Source organism: Rhinatrema bivittatum, chromosome 3, assembly GCF_901001135.1.
Source record: "Rhinatrema bivittatum chromosome 3, aRhiBiv1.1, whole genome shotgun sequence".
Taxonomy (NCBI): Eukaryota; Metazoa; Chordata; class Amphibia; order Gymnophiona; family Rhinatrematidae; genus Rhinatrema; species Rhinatrema bivittatum.
Genome location: NC_042617.1, coordinates 513254064 through 513278462, shown reverse-complemented (window position 1 = coordinate 513278462; position 24399 = coordinate 513254064). Strand labels below are relative to the sequence as shown.

Sequence of the window (24399 nt, the reverse complement as noted above, 5' to 3'; positions counted from 1 at the left end):
AAAATCTGGCCCTTGGTGAGGACTTAGCCCTGAGACTGAGTGTGACCCTCCTTCCCTGCCTATATAGTACAACCTAGAAGAGGGGCAACATGCACATCAAATGAATTATAATGAATAGCTTTTGAATACTTAGATAAGATGTTCAGTAGTCGGTCAATAATTAATGCTGCCTGTTGAGATGTACTGTGTGGAGTGTACATACAGTGTATCTGGCAATCGATAGCTCTGCTGAATCTAGAAATGTTGTGGAATTCCCTCAGTACAGCTTATTGATGTGAGTCAGTAATTAAGAAGGGAAGACCTTCCTCTCCAATTACATTTATGCATTCCTTAAGAAAGGACTGTGACACACCAAAGATGTTCGTCAGAAAAGAATGCATAATTACATTGCCAGACACTAGAAAGCTGCAATATCAACCTTTCTATATAGATTTTTACAAATATTGAAAAGCATCAGCCTTTTCCTTGCTCTAGACTTTTTTTTTTATTTGATTGATTTGCCCGAATGGGGTTGGTTTGTGCTGCAATCACAGAAGCATATTTTTCATGGTCCTTAGACAGTGTATTTAAATTAAGCTTTAACACATGACCATTCTCATGTGTGACCCAACTACAGGCCTCAAAAGTCCCTCCAACTTATGTCTGAGTGTTAGCCACCCGTGTCTAGAATCACTTGACAATAACACTACTGTAGTTTAAATTCATAGACAGCAATGTCTTGTATTCTGGGCAAACAAATAAGCATGGGTGTAGCTTGCTTGTTACGGTAGCTACTACCCCGAATCAATTAAGCCTGATACTTGACTTGGAATAAGTATCCAGCGCAGCTCACTGCTTCAGCAACAGAGGGAATTAAGTAAAGAGGATTTTTATTCAGACAACCAACAATGGCTGAATTGCACATGCAGGGTAAACAAACGGGAGTAGCTTGCTTATTACGGCGGTTACTACCCCAAACCAATTAGCTAGATACTTCACTTAGATGCAGCTCCAGCACTGCTGTCTGCATCGATGGTGGGGGTGGAAGGGAATTGGAACCAAATAGTTACCAATAAGGGCCCTGACCTCAGCGGTCAGAGTAACAGATTATGAAAACAAATAGGTGTGAAAGCTTGCTGGGCAGACTGGATGGGCCGTTTGGTCTTCTTCTGCCGTCACTTCTATGTTTCTATGTTTCTATCTTACACTGAAATCATTTTTGGCTAAAATAATTAGTTCAAATTCTCTTGCTGCTTCACACAGAAGCAGAGAAAATAAAGGCCGGTGTATTGTGTTGCACTGGGCTGTAAATCAGCTCGCCCCTCAGCACTTTATTTTCCTTCTCCAATGTCATTCTGTTTTTGGAACACTTTGAAGAAAGGAAGGAATAGAATTAGGATTTGTTCGTGGTTTCTGTGCAGACACACAGTATTTCAGAGTGTTACCATGCACATGTGCAGCCGCCTCAAAGGGCACTGAAGCAATGCTGTTTTCACAGGCCAGTATATAGTGTATTAGCATGGAAGGAGCAGAGGAAGCCCTGAGAAAAACAGAGAGATTAGGTTAAGCACCAGGAGGTTGAGTGGCTGTGCAGGGTAACACAGTGAGTGGGGACGACAAGAGGTGAAACTCCAAGTTGTGTCTCATGCCTTTAACTTAGATCAATTTTCTGCACAGTTTGAGTGCATTCCAGCAGTTTCTTTACTGTATATATTGACATTTAGCTCTGTTTATTTTAGAATTTGCAGTTCATCTGTTTTCAGTGTGAAAGCTCTTCTTGGTAAATTCTCGTACAGAAACCAATTCACTTAAATGATTCTCAGGCCACAGAGCCCAGTTATGCTCTGGGCTGAGTTTTTTTGTATGTGAAGCAAAAATAATTACACGGTGTGATAGCCAGACCTTGAAAAGGGTGTGTGCACTCCCTTTTTTTTAAAATAGTATTTCTATTAATCCAATCTGAGTTGGAATCAGTACAATACACAATTTAAACAGTTTTCAGAACAAAATGTATATACATAAACTTTCAGATCTTATAAAATTACAGTGGTCAACAATTACTGGTTCAGATTTGTTTTTTTGGTTATTTTTACTTTTAATTGTCCAAATTTGTCATTCTCCTCCTCATTCAGCCACATTTAGAATCATCCATCCCTCATTCATACTTCTAGTTGTTATAGTAATATATTATCTTTTGACATTGTACAATACAACTCAGCTATATTTTCACATTATCAGTTTGATTACAAATACTGAACCTGTATAGGTAGTAATTGAATGATCCAATACCCAGCTGAGCCTACCTCAATATTCATAAGAACATAAGAACATGCCATACTGGGTCAGACCAAGGGTCCATCAAGCCCAGCATCCTGTTTCCAACAGTAGCCAATCCAGGCAAAAAGAACCTGGCAAGTACCCAAAAACTAAGTCTATTCCATGTTACCATTGCTAGTAATAGCAGTGGCTATTTTCTAAGTCAACTTAATTAATAGCAGGTAATGGACTTCTCCTCCAAGAACTTATCCAATCTTTTTTTAAACACAGCTATACTAACTGCGCTAACCACATCCTCTGGCAACAAATTCCAGAGTTTAATTGTGCGTTGAGTAAAAAAGAACTTTCTTCAATTAGTTTTAAATGTGCCACATGCTAACTTCATGGAGTGCCCCCTAGTCTTTCTACTATCCGAAAGAGTAAATAACAGATTCACATCTATCCGTTCTAGACCTCTCATAATTTTAAACACCTCTATCATATCCCCCCACAGCCATCTTCTCCAAGCTGAAAAGTCCTAACCTCTTTAGTCTTTCCTCATAGGGGAGCTGTTCCATTACCATTTTGGTAGCCCTTCTCTGTACCTTCTCCATCGCAATTATATCTTTTTTGACATGCGGTGACCAGAATTGTACACAGTATTCAAGGTGCGGTCTCACCATGGAGCGATACAGAGGCATTATGACATTTTCCGTTTTATTCACCATTCCCTTTCTAATAATTCCCAACATTCTGTTTGCTTTTTTGACTGCCGCAGCACACTGAACCAACGATTTCAATGTGTTATCCACTATGACGCCTAGATCTCTTTCTTGGGTTGTAGCACCTAATATGGAACCTAACATTGTGTAACTATAGCATGGGTTATTTTTCCCTATAGGCATCACCTTGCACTTATCCACATTAAATTTCATCTGCCATTTTGATGCCCAATTTTCCAGTCTCACAAGGTCTTCCTGCAATTTATCACAATCTGCTTGTGATTTAACTACTCTGAACAATTTTGTATCATCTGCAAATTTGATTATCTCACTTGTCATATTTCTTTCCAGATCATTTATAAATATATTGAAAAGTAAGGGTCCCAAAACAGATCCCTGAGGCACTCCACTGCCCACTCCCTTCCACTGAGAAAATTGTCCATTTAATCCTACTCTCTGTTTCCTGTCTTTTAGCCAGTTTGCAATCCACGAAAGGACATCGCCACCTATTCCATGACTTTTTACTTTTCCTAGAAGCCTCTCATGAGGAACTTTGTCAAATGCCTTCTGAAAATCCAATTATACTACATCTACCAGTTCACCTTTATCCACATGTTTATTAACTCCTTCAAAAAAGTGAAGCAGATTTGTGAGGCAAGACTTGCCTTGGGTAAAGCCATGCTGACTTTGTTCCATTAATATTCAGAGGAGTGTATCATTTTTAATTTATTTAATTTATTTTTTTATTTGTATGCTTTTATATACCGAAGTTTGGCGCAGGTCTTCACTCTGGTTTACAGATATAACAGTTTACATGAACAGTCAAACGATTTACATTAATAACTATGGGGGAATGGTTTAGTAACTATAGCAGCTAAGTTTTAGAGGTTTAACCGTGAAGTACTGCGTCACATTGAATATATTTTACAAATGAAAAACTATTGCATCACATTGAGTATATTTTACAAATGAAAAACTACTGGTTACAATGAAAACAACTGATTATAATGATAAGTATATAGGGTAGGTAGAGTTATAAGATAATAGAGTGTTTAAGGATGATTACTTTTATTGAGTAGGCCAGTGTAACATTGAATTGTTTACCCTATTCCATCTTTGTAGGCTTGTCGGAATAACCAAGTTTTGAGTAGTTTTCTAAATATTTTTGTGTTGTTTTGTAGTCTTAGGTTTTCCAGTAGGGTCCAGAGACGAGGACTGCCTATCGAGATTGCTCTTTCTCTTACTGTGGTAAGATTGGCGGCTGTAACTGATGGGATAGCTAGCAGGGCATTGTTTGTTGATCTTGTGTTACGTTGAGGATTGTGTTTTTGTATTATGGTGTTTAGGCAGTCACTTTCATTGTTGTGTATTGAATTGTGAAAGATGGATAGTACTTTGTATTCTATTCTTTTTTCCACAGGTAGCCAGTGCAGTTCTTTTAGTACAGGTGTGATGTGATCCGTTTTTTTGTGGCCTGTAAGGATTCTGGCAGTGGCATTCTGTAATATTTGAAGTGGGCGGGTGGTTGATTTGGGCAGTCCTAACAAAAGTGAATTGCAATAATTGAAAGTTGTAAAGATCAGAGATTGGTGAATGGTTCTGAATTTGGGTTGGTTTAGGAGTGGTTTGAGGTGTTTGAGAATTAATACTTTGTGGAAACCTTCTTTGATTTTCATTGCAATGTGTTTTTTGAAATTCAGTTCTGGGTCAAATCAAATTCCTAGATCTTTCACGTTTTGTTTTAGCTTGATGAAGGTGTTGTCAATTTGAATGGTGTGATTCTGGTGGGCTCCTGAGTTTTTTCTTTTGAGTAGAATACATTCTGTTTTATCCATATTAAGGCAGAGTTTCATTTGATTTAGTAGGTTTTTTTTATGTTATTAAGGTATGTCGCCGAGACTTTCATTGCATTTTCCAAAGTGTTTGTTACTGGGATGAGTAATTGGATATCGTCAGCATACATGAAGTATGTGACACCGAGACTTGAGAGTATATGTTGAACAGTGTGGCTAATAGTGCAGATCCTTGTGGGACTCCGGTTTCCAGTGGAATGGCCTCTGAGGTGAAGTTGTTGATGTTTACCTGGAATGATCTGTTTAGGAGGGAGACCCTCATACATGGACCCAGCATCTAGCAAGACAGCATAATGTGTCAGTATCCCCAGTATAATCATTGGTCTCTCAATACAAAATTCCACACAAATAATTTTTTCTAAAACTTTGTAGAATGTAGTAAAAACAGTACTTATGCAATCAATGTTGATTCCTTCGGCATAGAATACAAAGTAATCCCACATGATATGACCTGACATGGACCCATGTTTTGAGCTGCTGTCTGCCTCAGAGGTATGCTGTCAACTGCTCTCTGGAACGAAACCTATACAAAATGCCATCATTTTAAAAGCGCACAATATACACCAAGGTAGCCATTCACAACAAGCAACATTTTGTAATCAGTAGGGTGCAACAGTCATTTTCTCACAGTCAATTAGCTACAAGTTATTCCATTGACTATCATCATTCATGGGTTGACAAGAAAGAGAAAAATCAAATTTTTGTGGTTGGGAGAGCACCCATGCCCCTGAAAATGTCTCCTGGAAGTGCTGTCCAAGGGCTGTCCAAGCCCTAGTGCAGCTCAGTCAGAAAAGGTAATCACAGTAGCTTTTACTTAATTTAGCTTTTACTTAATTCATTGTAACATTTTCTGGGGTTTCTTGTATAATGGATAAAAACCAATTTTTTTTTTTAATCTTGAGAGTCAAGAACATTTTCTGAAACCCCAAATGTTTTAAAGAACATCTGGAATTTCCCAGTTTTCCTAGAGATTTCACATAAACCAAAATACCTGTTAGTTTTTCCATCAATTCTCATTTATAAGGAAATTAAATGAGAAATGTATTGCAGTGGAAGCTTTTCTCTTAGCTGAAAATAAGTCAGCAAGGAAGTTGTAGGTGATACTTGTTTATTAAACTAATTTAATACAATTGTGTCTAACTTTTGAGAGTTAGCTCCTTTCATTGGATCAATGCAAAATGCATTTATTTATTTAAAATTTTTTAATTCTGCTCGTATTCACGATGCATGGTAGATCACATGGGAACATACACAAACTGAAAGAAACACAAAATAAAAACACAAAAACTAGAACAAAATACAATATAACCACATTATCATTGCAAAACCCATGACAGAAAATATCAATGTATGTTCAAACTGCCACTGACCTTAAAGATTGAATAAAGTCAGGTTACTCAACAATAGGTATTCAAAATGGTAATACCACTACTTGCTCAGATGTTAGTGAGACTCCAACAATAGAAAATAATACACTGCAAACTGTGATGCAATACAACCTGACCCGGGGCAGAAACAGCTTGGATATAGGAAAACAGCCGCAGGTAGTACCAAACCTAGACACCAGAGGGCGAACAGGAGGGCAGCAGGAACTACAGTTCCCAGGTTCCCTTAACCGGCACCTGACCCCTGGCCAGAGAGTGAGCAGGAACAGGTGGGGGAAACAGGGGCTGTTGACTATGACTCAGCAGAGTCCATGGAACTAGAGGAAGAGGGCGTGCCAGCGTGGTGGTGTTGGCCACAAAAGCCCAGCCACTCAGAGTCAGGGGAGGAGATGGAGGTAAGCTCGGGAGAGGAAAGGTCCAGCTGTTCCTCTATGGAGGTGGAATAACCAGGAGGTTGGGGGATGGTCAAATACTGTGTTTGTAAAAGGGATGTTTGAGAAATGTTGGAAGGGAAATGTTGCTTTAAATGCAGTTTAATTCTTAGCTGGTTAAGGAGAACCTAAGCGTTTGTTGCTTGGGCTTGCAAAGACAACCAGGCCTTACTACATGGGCTGCAGCCGGCGAGGCTACAGAACCACATTAAACTCTTTTATTGACCAAGACTTTTTCTGTGTACTGTTTGGGAGTGCCGGGGTTAGGCTGGGCACTCTGAATGGAGGCATGGAGGAGTCCATAGCAGCGGTGTGCAGGAGCCGTACAGGTGGACAGGAAGTGGTATAGGAGCGGAGAGGGATTCCTGAACCCTGACGAGGCCCCACAGAGTGCTGAGCAGAGGGGGCGAGATCGTGACAAAACCTACCTTCTGCAGCTCATATTCTAAGCCCCACCTGACTCTATGCAGAGAAGTCTTCACCAAAGAACTCTTTAACAAAGGCTTTTGCACTTTGTTAAACGTTGAAGTGCATGCCACAGTCCTGAGATATTAAGGAAGCATCTTCCAGAGCAAGGGACCTGGACAGAAAATGCTTCTGTTAAATGAATCACTCGAAACAATAGTACTTCCAGAAGACCACAGTTGGCGGATCACAAAACTCAAGAAGGAACATAAACTCATAATGTGGCATTTATCCAAGGTACCGAGTTATTCAGTAACTTATGCACCAATCAACAGGTAACCAGTGTAATGACCGGAGAACTAAAGTAATATGAGCATGAATGCTGGTACCTGTTAGAATTCTGGCCAGTTTGTGAAGCCCTTAAAACATGGGCAGGAATACTGATGAGCAGGAAACTGCAGTTGTCTATCCCAGTGAGAACAGGCACCTGAGGTACCAAATGAAAATCAGATGCAGCAAGCAAAGACTTTAACCTGTGTAGCATGCTCAGTTTAAAAAATGAGGTTTTAACTATTGCCTTTAAGAGGGACTGCATTGATAAGTCAGATTCCAAAATGGTGCACAAATTTCAGACTTGTAATGAGACAGGAATTTTAGGTTCCTCAAATGCAAACCAAGAAGCATTTTACAGGAGGGAGTGCTTTTAGTGTAGCTGGGTTCAAAAAAGGTTTGGATAAGTTCTTGGAGGAGAAGTCCATTAACGGCTATTAATCAATTTTACTTAGGGGCGGATTTTAAAAGGCGCGCGAATAGCCTACTTTTGTTTGCGCTCCAGGCGCAAACAAAAGTACGCTGGATTTTAGTAGATACGCGCGGAGCCGCGCGTATCTGCTAAAAACCTGGATCGGCGCGCGCAAGGCTATGGATTTTGTATAGCCGGCGCGCGCCGAGCCGCGCAGCCTACCCCCGTTCCCTCCAAGGCCGCTCCGAAATCGGAGCGGCCTCGGAGGGAACTTTCCTTTGCCCTCCCCTCACCTTCCCCTCCCTTCCCCTACCTAACCCACCCGCCCAGCCCTATCTAAACCCCCCCCTTACCTTTGTCGGGGGATTTACGCCTCCCAGAGGGAGGCGTAAATCCCCGCGCGCCAGCGGGCCTCCTGCGCGCCGGGCCGCGACCTGGGGGCGGGTACGGAGGGCGTGGCCACGCCCCCGGACCGCCCCGGGCCGTAGCCACGCCCCCGTGGCTACGGGGGCGTGGACGTAACAGGACGTAACAGGACGCCCCCGCCCCGAAAACGCTGCTGACACGCCCCCGAAACGCCGCGACGACCGGGCCCGCCCCCCAACACGCCCCCCTCGGAGAACCCCGGGACTTACGCGAGTCCCGGGGCTCTGCGCGCGCCGGGAGGCCTATGTAAAATAGGCTTCCCGGCGAGCAGGGCTCTGAAAATCCGCCCCTTAGGGAATAGCCACTGCTATTAATTGTATCAGTAGCATGGGATCTTCTTAGTGTTTGGGTAATTGCCAGGTTCTTGTGGCCTGGTTTGGGCCTCTGTTGGTAACAGGATGCTGGGCTTGATGGACCCTTGGTCTGACCCAGCATGGCAAATTCTTATGTTCTTATGTTATGTTCTTATGAGGGAAATCCACTTCAGATAATTTCTGTTTTGTTCAAATTATGAGCTAGTCAATTACGAGTCAACCAAGATTTGATAGATGATAGACAAATAGTTAATAGCTCATTTGTTGCATTCCAAGAGGACAGTTTAAGTACCAAACACTGAATATCATCAACATATAGTTTGTAATTAACACCTAAATCAGTCAAATGTTTACACAGTGGCGTCATGTAGATGTTAAATAATACCACAGAAAGTATAGTATACTGCAGAACACCAGTTGTTATATTGTGCCACCTAGAATATGCTATTGTAATATTCACTTGCTGTACTCGATTGGACATGTATGATGAAAGCCAATGAAGCACTGTGCCAGATATCCCAATCTATATCAATTCAGAGAACCTGATGGAGTGGTTCAGGGTGTCAAAAGCCACAGAAATATCAGGCAGCACCGTTACATAACTTATTCCACTGTTGAACCCATGTCTGATCATATCAACAGGGTTTCTGTACTAAACAACTTCCAAAAAGCAAATTGGAGTCAGTCCCAGATATCATATTGCTCAAGAAAAATCATTCAGTTGGGTCAAGATGATACTCACAATTATCTTTGACAAGGTAAGGTGGAAATAGTCCTGTACTTATTGTAATTGGAAGGGTCCAATGAGAGCTTCTTTAATAAAGGTCCAATAGAAGCTCTCTTCAAAGTAGGAGGCAGATACCCCTCAGCTAGAGAGAGAGAGAGACTAATAACTTTCATAATGTGGTCACCAATGTCTTCTCATAGAACATTAAACCAAGCAGGTGAACAGTGTTCAAGGGGCAGGTGGACAAACTCAGTTTAGCTATTACTTGAATGATTTTTTCCGTAGAAACAGGAGAAAAAGAATCCCACAAAGGCATGACTATACTAGGGAGTAGGGACCACAGAAGAAGGAGCACTGCTGTTAGTCCACTGAATTGGTATCTCCTACAGCGTGTATGCTGACCTTTATTTCTTCATAGATAAGAGGACTAGCACAGCAGCCACAATGTTTTCAGCTAGTAATAAAGTAATCTTCAGCAGAGATTGCTTGCTCCTTTGTTCTGTATATCTTCTTCTGTTGAGGGTACACATATAAAGTAGGGAGGCAACACAAGGAACAATTTATTTGTGTATTTTGATTTGATTATCTGCTTTTATCAAGTAACAGTGGGTGCAATAAAAACACAAAACAGTAACTTTCTTGGCATTAGAGTAGGCCATGTTTTCCCATCATTGTATTTTATGATAGCTTGTAAGTAAGTATTGTATTAGGGTGACTAGATATCCATGCAAAGGAAGCAGTATTTATGACCACTCTTCTGAGGCTATTGATAACGTAGCATTCATCTTCAGGCAATACAACCGTGGCTACAGTCTAATTTATGAGTACTGACAGTGCAGCTGATGCCAGGTATTTATAAAAATTGGCTTGCCCGTCTGTGCTGCTTTTATTCTAGCATGAACTAGAATAGTATGTCAGGTTGCTTCTAAAAGAAATCATCAACTTTTATCAGAAGAAACTGTTTCCGGAGTGTTGCAGGACCAGTGGAAATCTTGTTACCTAATTAGGATGAAATAAGCTTTCCAGGTTGCAAGAGAAAGATCCAAAAATTCATGTCATGGGGTAGAGAATCTTTACCTCTGACTTCACTGTGTTTTTGACAGGATATTTATATACCAAAGTAACACAAAAAAGGTTAGGGGGAATGTAAATATTAAAGTTGGTCAAAGTTTGGCCGGTACAGAACAACAAACGGAAGTGGACAAAGCTCACCACCTCTAAAAGTGTGCTGTACCATTTTAATTGTATTTTAAGGAAATAAGCAGAATGCCACTTTTTTACTTTTTTTATATTTTACTTTTGCATTTAAAATGTTAGGTGCATTCTTATTGTAAACTACTGTCCATGTCTTTAAGTGTGCAGACTTGCAAAAACATTGCAAGTCTGCAATGGAATGGAGTGGACAGGGAAGGGAGTGGACAGTGGAGTGCCTCAGGGATCTGTATTGGGACCCTTACTTTTCAATATATTTATAAATGATCTGGAAAGAAATACGACAAGTGAGATAATCAAATTTGCAGATGACACAAAATTGTTCAGAGTAGTTAAATCACAAGCAGATTGTGATAAATTGCAGGAAGACCTTGTGAGACTGGAAAATTGGGCATCCAAATGGCAGATGAAATTTAATGTGGATAAGTGCAAGGTGATGCATATAGGGAAAAATAACCCATGCTATAATTACATAATGTTGGGTTCCATATTAGGTGCTACAACCCAAGAAAGAGATCTAGGTGTCATAGTGGATAACACATTGAAATTGTCGGTACAGTGTGCTGCGGCAGTCAAAAAAGCAAACAGAATGTTGGGAATTATTAGAAAGGGAATGGTGAATAAAATGGAAAATGTCATAATGCCTCTGTATCGCTCCATGGTGAGACCGCACCTTGAATACTGTGTACAATTCTGGTCGCCGCATCTCAAAAAAGATATAATTGCGATGGAGAAGGTACAGAGAAGGGCTACCAAAATGATAAGGGGAATGGAACAACTCTCCTATGAGGAAAGACTAAACAGGTTAGGACTTTTCAGCTTGGAGAAGAGACGACTGAGGGGGGATATGATAGAGGTGTTTAAAATCATGAGAGGTCTAGAACGGGTAGATGTGAATCGGTTATTTACTCTTTCGGATAGTAGAAAGAATAGGGGGCACTCCATGAAGTTAGCATGGGGCACATTTAAAACTAATCGGAGAAAGTTCTTTTTTACTCAACGCACAATTAGACTCTGGAATTTGTTGCCGGAGGATGTGGTTAGTGCAGTTAATATAGCTGTGTTTAAAAAAGGATTGGATAAGTTCTTGGAGGAGAAGTCCATTACCTGCTATTAAGTTCACTTAGAGAATAGCCACTGCCATTAGCAATGGTTACATGGAATAGACTTAGTTTTTGGGTACTTGCCAGGTTCTTATGGCCTGGATTGGCCACTGCTGGAAACAGGATGCTGGGCTTGATGGACCCTTGGTCTGACCCAGTATGGCATTTTCTTATGTTCTTATGTTCTTATTGTTACTCTCTCTTTTTCTTTCTTTTGAAATAGACAAGCAGGATCACTTTATTATTTAATTTTAACAACTTAGACTTAGCAGCGATGTGGTTCTCTTACTTGCCGGTAAGTTTGCCCACTCGCTGCACTTCGCCCGACACTGCCAGCATTTCGACGGCACCCTGTGTGCTTCAGGGGCTTGAGAGAGTTTTTAGTCATAATTCATCCGGGTAAATGCCGTCAGCATGCTTAAAGACATGGACATTAGTTTACAATAAGAGTGCATGTAACATTTTAAATGCAAAAGTAAAATATTAAAAAAGTAAAACTACTATTAAAACAGTGCAGCACACTTTCAGTGGTGGTGAACTTTGCCACCTCCGCTTGTTGTACTGTACCAGACAAACTTTGATCAACTTTAATATTTACATTCCCCCTAACCTTTTTGTGTTACATTTGTGTGTAAGTTGGGGATTGTTTCAGAGGCTGGTTTTGTTATATAGAAGATATTTATATAAATTGCTGCCTATTTTCTTACAACAGTCAGTCAATAAAGTAAATGTTATGAATCTTCTCCAATAAGAGAGAAATACATCTTATTTAGTGTAAGACTTCTACCTAGTAAAAGATCAGCAGCTGTTTCTCATTAATGAATAGTCTTATCAATGACTTTCTGTATGGAAATCTTTAGTTCTGATAACCTTTTCCACATCAGTTCATGACCTGTTTTATATGTATCACCAAACTGTTGTGGGAGTCTCAGTTTAGTGGACCCTTGGGCCGACCTGCTGGAGACTGGGAAAAGATGGTCAATGTCTCTAATGATTAGCAGGCCGGGAGGCAGATGTTCAGGCAGGACGTCGATGCTCTTCACCCTGGAAGCTGGTACTCCCCCGGGAGCAGCCCGTAGGAGCCCAACCGCTGGGACTTAGGTGGCTTCACCTTTGGAAGCCGAAGTCCCCCCGGGAGGAGCCCGTAGGGGCCCGGCCGCTGGGACTTAGGCGGTTTGTGGATCAGGACAGGTAACTGGAACCAGAGTAGGACAGTAGCAATACTGTAACTGGGTTCGGGTTCTGGAACCAGGCAGGAACTGTAGCAAGACTCGGGTACCGGAACCAGGCAGGAACTGTAGCAAGACTCGGGTACTGGAACCAGGCTGGCTCTGTAGGTGGCAAGCCAGAACCAAACAGGCCCTGTAGGTGACAAGCAGGAACCAAGCTGGCACTGTAGCTGACGAGCAGGGACCAAGCAGGCTCTGTGGCTGGCGAGCAGGAACCAAGCTGGCTCTGTAGCTGACGAGCAGGGACCAAGCAGGCTCTGTGGCTGGCGAGCAGGAACCAAGCTGGCACTGTAGCTGACAAGCGGACCAAGCAGGCTCTGAAGCTGGCGAGCAGGAACCACGCTGGTACTGTAGCAGGTAACCGGAACCAAGCAGGTGCTGTAGCAGGCAGGCAGGAACCAAGCAGGTACTGTAGCAGGAACAGAGCGACGAAGTCAAGTGAGTCACTCCGGGGCACAGCGCAACAGGAAACCGGGAGGATAAACCGTTGCAAGGTGAGGACTGGATGGCCGCGGCCGGCTTATCAAGGCCGCGGCGTCTGACATCAGGAACTGGGCGGAGTCACCACTGGCGGGAAACAGGCTAGAAAGGCGCCCAAGTGGCGCGCGCGCCTAGGAGCAGGACGCCCTCAGGCACCTTCGCGGCGGCGCAGCCCCAGCAGAGACGCCGCCAACCAGGCCGCAAGCCAGGGCTCCGGAGGTGGGAGCAGGTCCGGGAACAAGGAGGTAAGGGCCTGGCCGCGGTGCTCGCAGCCAGGACCGCAACACAAACTACATGACTTAATTCCTTCCAAAAACAGAACAAATTTACTATCCAACAAAAGGGACCTTAACATTGATATAAAGACCAATATATTAAAGTCTGTTAATATTGGCTAATAATGCACATTAATTGCATGTCATTAACAGTCTGTGTTAATGACATGCAAATGAATTTTATGTGAATTTACTGGTTCTAAAGTTAGCATGTTAACGTGGGATATTATCACAAAAACGTAGCTACACCTCGGGGGAGTTAATTTTCTGTGCTGTAATAGGTAATGAGCTGTTTTGCATAGTTTTTCATCTCATTATCTCCTTAGCATAGGATTTTGACTTAAAACTCTCGCAAGCTAATTGACGCATGTTAAAATGGCTGTTCATGTGTTTAAGTTAGACTGTGCATTCTTTTGGTGCTTTTTCCATGCAATAACACTTATGAAAGCATTAGCAAACTTTTGTACATCGGCAATATAAAGTCTGTTCCTATTTATAAACTTAAACTTCTAAGGACTTTGGGGTAGGGAAATACTTACTGTACCTGAATGTAATTCGCTTTGAGCTCAGACTTGCAAAGATGAGTAATTCTAAAATCCAAATCTAAAATCCAAATTTACTCTGTGTATGACCAGAAACATTTGTAAGAAGGCATGGCCAATAACCACATAGCCTGTTGCTAAGGAGCAAAGAGGTAGTGTTTAATTTATGAAAAGATATAGTGTATGTATGTAGGGAGACCCCCAGATATGATTCATTCTTTTTGAGTTTGGTAGCCGTACACGAGGCTTTGGGTAGGGGAGACCCCCTTGTCTCCATGTTATTGACCATGTTTGAAAAAATGTTTTATAGATCTGTTGTTGTTGTTGTAGTACTACTAAAAGACCACTGGATGGCATTTTATATGAATGAGTCTTGTCTTTTAATGTGATTCTGAGGAAATAGTGTGTATGTCCCTTAAACATTTGGGGTGTTTTTGATTGGATGCTAAGGGGAAGTGAGAGGTGTAAAAGTGTGGACTTTTGTGGGGTTTCGTCCTTTGGTTCCTACTTTTTCCTGAATAGGGACCTCCAGCGATGTGTCCAATCTGGAGAAGCCAGTGCTGGTGGGTCCAGGGACCTTCCCAGTGGAAGTGGTAGGGGCTCTTTCCCTCAAGGGGAGAGGCTCAAGGCTATGAAGGAGAGGTTTCTTCCCACTTCCAAGGAATTAACCAGGAGGCAAGAAGAAGTGGTCATTCCTTCTTCTGAGGAAGTGAATCAGGAGTGGGGTGAGTCCAAGAAAAGTAGTGCCTCAGAGTATCCTTTGAAGTGCAGTAGTCTAGGGAACCTGCACTGGGTGGATGGAGGTGTGGAGTCCGGAGGGAAGTTCCATGACTAGAGGATGAATGAGTAAATCATGCAGGTGGAAAGTTGCATTAGGTCCCCTTTTGATGTGAATTTTGATATGGGTATGCTTACAAGTGAACCCATTCCTTAAACAGGGTTGGGATGGAGATGCGAGGAAGGAGATCTGAGAGTTAGGCCAACTCTTTTGGTTGGTACATGGGAAAGTAACTATGTGGAAAAGTGATTGGGTGAAAACAAGATATGAAGGGGGAGGGATGTAATTGTTATGCTCCCAGAAGTCATTCGTGCTTCATGATTCTGACTGTGGAAGTCCACAAATTTCTGATGTAGCCAGTGAATAACTTTGCTTCACATCCATGTAAATAGTTTTTGTTGCCTGGTTCATTCAGAAAAAATAAAGTTAATTATTTCTAATTTTTGAAACTTGGCGTCTGCCACATTTATCTAGCCAGCATTGGGGCACGGCATGGGCACAGAGTTCAAGAAGAGGAGTTGAAGGGTATCCTCCCTGTCTAGTCAGGCAAAGAAGAGAATAGAGTCATTCACTACTCTTACTGTTACCATTAAGGTCCACTTCACCATCTACCTGACAATACTTTAGAACCCACCAAACACATTTTGAAGAGATAACCTTTAAACAATAGGGGAACCCCATTCCATCATTTTATGTACCTTGTCAGAGAGTTACATTGTAGAACTAACTGGTGTCCAACAGTATGCAGCAAGACTTTTAAGTCAATCAGTCATATGAGAAAAACCTTCACTATTCTTTTTATATGGAGTACAAATGAATACAAATAGAGAGATATCAACATATTTCAAACCCTTTTCCATTGTCTGCAGCCCTCTACATTTCAGTGACTTGATTTAACTGGTCTGAGGCATTTATAAGTTGAGAGTTTGACATGCAGTCTGTACATTATTGATATTTATATATGACCTTCATCATCTCTTTGTCATTAAAGATCCTGTCCAACATTGCCATCTACTTGTGCACCATCACAGTGGGAATCATGTCTTATTACATGGCAGACAGGAAGCATCGCAAGGCATTTCTGGAAGCCCGGCAGTCTCTAGAGGTCAAGCTGAATCTGGAAGAGCAAAGTCAGCAACAGGTAGGAATGTTTTCTGTTGTCTGGGGTATCATTCAGTGGCCAATGGTAATCTTAACATCCATTTACTGTACATGCCAGTAGCCAGTCCAACACACAATCTTATTACTGGTAAATATGGCCACTGGTACTCAGTGGCTAGGGGAGCTGTTGTATTCTCTACTATGCCTCAGTGCCTCTAGTCCCCTCTTATGGAGCATGTCACACTTCTTATATCTGATGATAAAAGATAAAATGTGTTGATGGATAAGTGACATATAAACAGTCGATCGTAGTTCACTAAACGGAAAAAGTGATTGACTGATCTTTCTGCTTTGACTAGAGTTGATTCTTTCGGTTCGATAACTAACATCGTATCGAGTTTATTAGCAATATGCTTTGTCTGTTAGAATTGATGCTGTAGATACTTGCTGCTATTTTGAACCTTAAGCATAGTCCTCATATACACAACTGTGGCAGATGTGTACTCTCCTACTCCTTCAATCCTTCAATTCCATGTCGTTCAACCAAGTTATTCCTATTTGTGGACTCTCTCTCTTGTACTTTCTTATTTTATCCAGTTCCTTATATTATCCAATTATTTCCCAGTTACCCATCCTCGTTCATTGTAATTTCCTTTCTCAGTTACTTGTGAACCGACATGATGTGTCCCACGAATGCCGGTATATAAAAATGTTAAATAAATAAATAAATAAATAATATGATCTCTCTAACTTCACCCCTCCCATCCCCTCCCTGCATCCCCTTCAAATTTCAACTCATTTTGCTATGAATAAAGCCAGGTGGCACAACATTATTTGCAAATGAAGATCTTTATGTAATGGTTATTATCACAGATGTGAGCCCTTGGGCTGTGGCGTGGTTGATGCATGGGCCCAGTAGGCAAACCTACTGGGCCCATGCCGACAACAGGTGTACTCGCTCTTACAAGGACTGGGTCTAGAGCTTCACCTATTCCAGTCCTGTTCCCATCACGTTGAGCCCTTGGGTTCCAGGGGCCAGCAGGGCCCTGTAAGGAGTGGTCAGATGAAGTCAAATAGCGGGCTGAGGTCCAGGAGGGCAGCAAGCAAATGATATCAAGGTCTAGGCAGAAATCAGGCTGTGTCAAGGTCCAGGCTGAGGTCAGGGCAGGCAGCAATCCAAGGGCGCAATCAGGGTCCAAAGCCAAGGTCAAAACCAGGAATCAGACAGAGGTGGACAGACAGGAGACCAAGACACAGATTAAACAAATAAGGCAAGGCAGGGCAAGGCACAACAACAGCAAGGAGACAGTAAAGCAATGCAGTGAGACAACGCAGGGCAAGCAAGCACAAGACAGCAATAGCAATGCACATTGCAGGAGCAAGAAGACCTGTTGCTGAGGCATTGGTTCATAGCGTGGCAGGGTTAAATACTCCATCGTATGGCATCATCAGAGTGCGCCAACTGAGGCTTTTCCTGCTGCAGGGCCTTGAAGAGGTACTGTGCCGCATGTGAATATGCCTAGGAGACTCCGGGCTGACCTGGCAGAATTGCTTCTTGGCAGTGTGTGAACCGCGAACATGAGGGTGACTGTAGCCAGTTGAGGGATATCCTGCAGCCAGCCAAAATGTTACAAATATGGCCACAAAAAACAATTAGGGCTAGCTCAAATTAAAGTGATTATATATGGTAGAATCGGGGAAACCTCATATAGTGCCAATAATAGGCTAATTGAGACTGCCTATATGGCTACACGGTTAGAAACACTAACTCCAACAATGTGGTTGTTAGATAGCTTGTATAATCATTGGAAACCCCGGATGGACAAGATGAGAAACCTGTTACTTGGTTCAACTATCTTGACAATCTAGTATAAGTCCACTGTTGCAGGAGTGTCCGATGGTATACACTGCAAATTCAATGTTATACCAATCACCACTCACTGTTATGACGCCAAGGTACTGTATATAAGACTTCATGCGATAAGTGTGATGATCCTGACACTGCAATGTTTCGAATTGGCTTTCTTCCTCAGGGTGTCACTCTTAAGCATGGATGTACTTGTGTGTCTCGGCTGTGCAAAAAACAGCACAAGAACTGGATCACATAATCGCGTAAAAAAGAAGAAGTACTCTGACCACGGAAAGGCTGGATCATGCCATCAGCTCACGCATAGCTCTCGAATAAAGGAGCATCTTTTTGCCCATGTTTATCGAGTGGGTGCCAACCAACAATCGCATCTGTTGGTTGGTACCCACAGATGCGATTGTATCCATTTGGCTGATGCTGTAAACATGCTGCACATTGCTGCCGAGATAGCACAGCCCCTCCAAAGCCAAAAGAGGATATTGTAGGTTGTCACCAACCTATGCAATGCAGGAATGGTAATACATGCCATATATTGTCAAATCTGTATCCTGAAACCTGCAGGGGTTATTACTCAGGGTGTGCTGCATGCAGTAATAGCAATGGAAGGGGAATATGATACCCCTGAATTGCCCGATCCCCAAGGAGGTCCACCAAGCACATTTCTCAAATGTGTATGAATAGCACATGGTACATAAGGAGCTGAAGCGAACTCATTCAGAACTAAATGCACAGTGGAGATCATGCCAAAAATGAACAAATGCAAGCCCTCATCAATAGCACAAGTTCGGAGATGAGGATGCACAGCTAATGAGATATGGAATAATGGAACTCGCATAGAGAAAGAGATGGGTCCATAGACTATGCAGTAGCACAGCCACATCCTTGAATGTGGGGTTGCAAGAGCTGCATGAGACAAGCTTTTGATATCCACAGCAGAAGGACTGTAATACTTGGTGGCAGGCCAGAGGTTTCGTGACACGCTGCCATGTTCCTGCATTGTTTCTCCAAGATTTTCAAGGTTTGCCCCTCCTTCTCCAGGTATCAGACAAAATCACCCATAGGACTGAACATGGGCGATAGTTATATATGAGACTGACATCCCAAGATTCCTTATCACAGAAAGGCATGAACAATACAGGGTAGGGCAAATAGCAGAGACATTGCTACAGGGTATCAGCAAATACCAAAATAGCACTTCTGTCACCCTTTCAGTGGCAAGTAGCCGAACAGAAGTTCACTGTCATGGACAGAACCACTTTGGTCAACTAAACGACAAAGTAATTCCTTCTGTCAGCCTGGCGTATGGCACCCAAATCGGGAACAAAACCCATTTGGTAAGGAAATGTGAGATGCCTAGATTAAGTGATTCATGAGAATAGATTTGCCACATTAGATAGGGTTGGGTCTAGGGCCTTGTAGTAAGAATTACAATAACTATTATATCATGCAAGCTTGCTAGAGCCTCAGGATCTCACAAAGAACTTATAGCCAAATCAGTGAACACATGGAGATTGTAATACACACTGGAAACTGAGAGATAGTGACATGCTCATAACAGTATATGGTTGCTTTACCAGGATCCTCTAAAATTTTCCTACCTGTGCTAGAGACTAGACTAGGGATGAGTACAAATCACGCTTGAATTAACCCGCCAGAAGGGAAATTAACCACAAGATAGCACCAATGTTGTGCAAGCTATGATGTCACCTTGTTGAATACTTGAAGAACTGTCCTACCTGGAAAATTAACCACCATTAGCTGGGATAACAGATCGCGAATGAGCAACTGATGTGAAGGGCAACTACTGTTGGGAATTGTCCCAGAACACACCTATAGAAATATGTTATATGAACTGGTCTTGAACAAGTAGAATGCTATTGGCAGAGATAACTGACAAGTTAGCACGTCACTGTCTTTATCCAAGGAATATTTGCACAAAAGATGACTCAAGCGAATGCAGCAATCTTCTTTGAAGATGTGATAAGCAATGTATCGGTCAACTCCATGGCAATGCACAAAGGAATCATATGGGCACCTGAATAACCAATGCCACATATACAATAAATAACTTCCAGACCCAAAGTAATTTCAGAACATCATCAGTGCATTGGGACCCAATACATGCTTACTGTCTGAGGCTGAGGGTCACATGTGCTACCAGCCACGGGGGAATCCCCGAAGGTGATGAGCGCCTGATCCGCTAAAGAAAGAGAAAAAGGATGACGCTCAGAAAATGCTGAACTCAATATAATGAATGCCACAACAAGGCGACTAACACTACCACTGAAAAAAAGAAAAAATCACCTTGAACAACAGTTTAAGCACTTTATATACTTTTATTAACAAGATGTCCAATCTCTAAATCTACAAATAAAAAAATCTGAGAAAAAACATTTTTGAAAGGCGTTGTGGTTTCATATTTTGTACATTTCAAATTGGCAACCCGCCAATATTTAATATTTTGTAATCATTAACCTGCCAACCACCTTCCTATGTTTTAATAGAAAATCCTTCTTTAATCCAAAAATACCTTAATTTTGATTATTTATTTATATATATTTATATATTACTGAGTTGATCAGAATGGTTCAGTTACCCGTTGACTAAACTCTCTCAGAATGCTCCATGCACGTTCCGGTTTGCTTTGAAGGAAGAACAACCCCTGAGAAAAGACGAAGTCTGAAACGTGGCCTCGTTGGGAGAATGAAAAGATAAGTGTTTTGCAACTAAGGATTATAACGTCTGGGACTGTCATTTCTGGGAATGAAGGAACATCATGTTTGGAATATGCTTAATATAAGATTGGTATAATAAGAGCTCGGGCATATTGGAATAGTTAAATGGAAGAATACAGCGTAGCAGCAAACAAGATATGTGTTCTTTTTCTTTAAAAAATAAATAAATAAATAAATAAATAAATAATCAAAATTAAGGTATTTTTGGATTAAAGAAGGATTTTCTATTAAAACTCAGAAAATGCTGACATGCAAGTGCTGGTTGTGATAAAACTGACTGCCACATTCTCTGAGGATTGACTCAGGGTGTTCAGATTATGAGAGTGACACGCTGCCTGCTGTGCTAGGCAGGTTCTGGGCCCCCTGATACAGAAGTCCAATAGTGATTGTTCAGTATCTGTGCCAGCCAAGACAATATACAAAGAACTGTTCGTGGAACAGTCAATGTTTTAACCAGTTTCATCACTGTTGGCTGCCATGCAAAAGTAAAAATGTTTTGTTCACTGACCTCTGTTGCCTGGGTAAATGCCCGATCAGGCATACCTGAGCAGTCTTAATGCAGAGGAATGAGCCTGCAGATAAAATTGACTGCAATAAGCTTAAATACCAGGCCTGCAGAAAGAATGACTCCAAACTGCCAGTATCATCTGATAATAAACAGGCAGAGGATGCTTATAAAATAGAAATTAAAAAAAATTGTCTGCACGCTGATGCCGGAAGTCTGAAAATAAGACAACGTACAAAATAAGACTATGTACAAATGCAAGAGAAAGGAATCATAGTGGTGCAGGCAGCTGGTTCAGTTGGGTACTTTGGTTGCTGCCTATGGCTGCCAGAGCTCACAGCTTGTTGTGAGTCACGTTCTGGGCTCACTGCACATTGTCCCTGTTTCTTTCAGCCTGGGTATAAGACAGAGGCTACAAGGATTCAAAAAGAGACTCGAGAGGGGGACGAGGAGGAGGTGCTGTGCGCATTGTATATGTTGCACAAAATGAGGCCTAGCTATCCATGCCTTGAATGCAGCCCATTCATTACCACCGGCCAGAGCTCGTGCTGTAACTCGGAAGAAAGGCAATTAATGATTACAAATGACCTCAAAACAGAAATCCGACATGTTTTGGAGCTACCACTGGTGACCCTTGTTGAGACGCCCGGGTGCTGGCCTGTATCTGAGCATCAGTTAGTGGTGATTTTCTGTGGCATCCCTGCCGTGGTGAAGCCATTGATGAAGATCACGCCTCTTAATATTGCAACCTCTCCTCAGGCACTCATGTGCCACTCCCAGACTGGCACCTGCCACGGCCTTTTTTGGTAGCCATACTCTGCACCGACCACCACCAGTTTATATACCTGAAAATGTAGTTTCCATGGCTGTACCCTTTCCAAATGAGGTCTCACGGGGGAATTATTACACGGTGTACATCACCTCACTATTTCTGCTGACCATTTCTCTCTCTATGCAATTAAAGATCTTTCTGCTTGTTTGGCTCTGTTTGGCTCTCTAAAGATCATCAGATATGAATAGCATAGAGAGAACTGGTGCTGGCGAAACTTTGGACTTGACTTGTGCCGCTCCACTTGTGCGCTGTTAACAGTTCCAACACACAAAATGAAGCTGAAGGGAAATTGTGTGTTTTTCCTGGCGCTCACTTCTCAGGCAGCAAGAAGAAAGCTCCGCTCTGGCAGAAACGCTAAGGTACCTGGCAGGGACCGCCAATTCTTTCCGTTAGGATGCCTCCGTTCATTTAAATGCATTGTAATCTGCTTTGAGACCAGGTTGGGAAAGGCGGAATATCAAATGTCCATAAATAAATAAATAATACTGTGTAGCAGGGGGCCAATAGGGCCCTGCCTACAGCCCTCGCTTTGCCATCCCAGTACAGAGTGCTGGTGTCCAGGAGTGAGTGGCGTGCCAGACCAAATGAATGAGAGGGGGTATGTGGAGGCTGGGAATGCACCTCATCTACCCGGTTTCAGCAGCCAGGAACCAAAGGAAGAGTCGAAGGCATAGTCCGCAACACCGCACCCACCCTGATCGGCTGCAAGCACCACTCATATTATTATGCTATTTTTTTAAAATGTAAGCAACTAGCTAGGCACATGATTGGTCACGTGTGCCAATGACCTACCACGCCAACCAACCTGGCAATGTCAAAACATCTAGGTCCAGCCAGGAGTGGGGGACCCAACCCTTCCTGGAAAAACATGCCGCCACATCTGTGCCACTCCCAGGAGGGAGCCCTATGATCGATGCCTGTGCCCCCAAAACCAAGGCCCTCAACACACCCATCCGCTGCAGCGCGGATTCCTGCCTCACTTCACTCTCTTCCTGGGTAAAGGATCGGAGCTGGTGTGCAAGTCCCCCTGGACGGGCCACCCACTTTAGAAGAGGCCACAGACCTCTGGAGCAATATTGTGCTCACGCAGAATGGGGGTGGGAACTGCAGTAATCGCAGCTAACTGGAGTGCTGCTCCCCACATTTCTGTGGATCTGGATCCAGTTGCTCCGTACTGACCTTGGGTGATCCCCTTGACACTTGGCCTCACCATACATGTTCATGGATGTTGTGACCACTGGACTGCATCCACCTAGTTTTTTATTGTTTTGGTTTTTTTTATTTTAACTGGTAGACAAATGGCTGCCCCTGCCTCTATCAAAGTGGGGAACAACCTGTGCAGCCCAGCGAAGCCTCAACTTCTCAGACTGCTATCCCCAGCACTGCCTCCGAGGATGGAGGCCCACTGACCCCCAACCCCCGAGCCCTGCTCACCCCTGCACAACTGCACAAAAAAAACAGTGGCAAAAATGATCAGGTGGCTGAGGGAATAGGACATTTGTACCATAAACTCTTCATTTTCAATATTATGTTACATGTATACATGTACCCAAAAAACAGCAAGGTAGGCGATCCAGTAGTGCAGAAGCGAAACAACGAAATGGGATGCCACAACGAAGTCTTTTTCAAAACTTTTATTGATGGAGACGTGAAAAACTGCCCGACTCTGGCCGAGTTTCGCCACATGAAGTGGCTGCCTCAGGGGCTCTTTTGGCATCAACCGTATTGAAAGACAATTGATTCAATTCGTCAATGGTGCCATATAGATGGAAGTGGAGACGATGTTCGCTGAATACATCTAAACGTATATGGCACCATTGACGAATTGAATCAATTGTCTTTCAATACGGTTGACGCCAAAAGAGCCCCTGAGGCAGCCAGTTTTGAAAAAGACTTCGTTGTGGCATCCCATTTCGTTGTTTCACATGTATACATGTAACATAATATTGTAGCAATTTTCAAAAGTCATTTAGGCAAATAAAGTGCTCTTATGCAGGTAAATCCTATGGACAATTCAGTGGCATCTATTGTTGCAATTTTCAAAAGTACACTTACACGGGTAAAGTGCAGTTAAACGTGTAAAACTCATTTTTAAGCATGTAAATGCTTTTGAAAATCAGGGCCCTAAGGGTTTTACTTCTAATAAGCTAAATGCAACATCAGATTCAGTCCACGGTCAAATCTCCAGAAAATTAGTCCAGTCACACAGATAGGAAACTTACTGAACTACCAAGAGTTGAATGCTCGCTCACCAGGTTCTCCCACACACGGCCTGACAGCCCACAACTTACTGGGAGTAAAGTGTTTCTCTAAGACCTGAGGAGCAGTCCAACTTCTCAAGGGGGAACCTTCAGGTCTTCTCTCAGATCATCTGTAAACCCCACTCGGCTTCCATTTATCAGAGCCACCCAGTGGCTCAAGGGCAGAGCCCTAGCTTCCCCCACCAGAGGACACTGGTTTAAAGTCAATCAATCAGTGTGTAAACCTTTATCATCCAGCT

At 42.6% G+C, this 24399-nt stretch overlaps 1 protein-coding gene across 1 annotated transcript in view; it reads left to right on the top strand.

Moving 5' to 3' along the window:
• The window catches only part of ADCY3 (adenylate cyclase 3), a 369755-nt gene that overhangs the window by 56333 nt on the left and 289023 nt on the right, over positions 1-24399 (top strand). The window contains exon 2 of the mRNA XM_029596196.1: positions 15851-16000. Coding sequence (XP_029452056.1) covers positions 15851-16000 — 150 coding nt within the window. The remainder of the gene's footprint in view (positions 1-15850; positions 16001-24399) is intronic.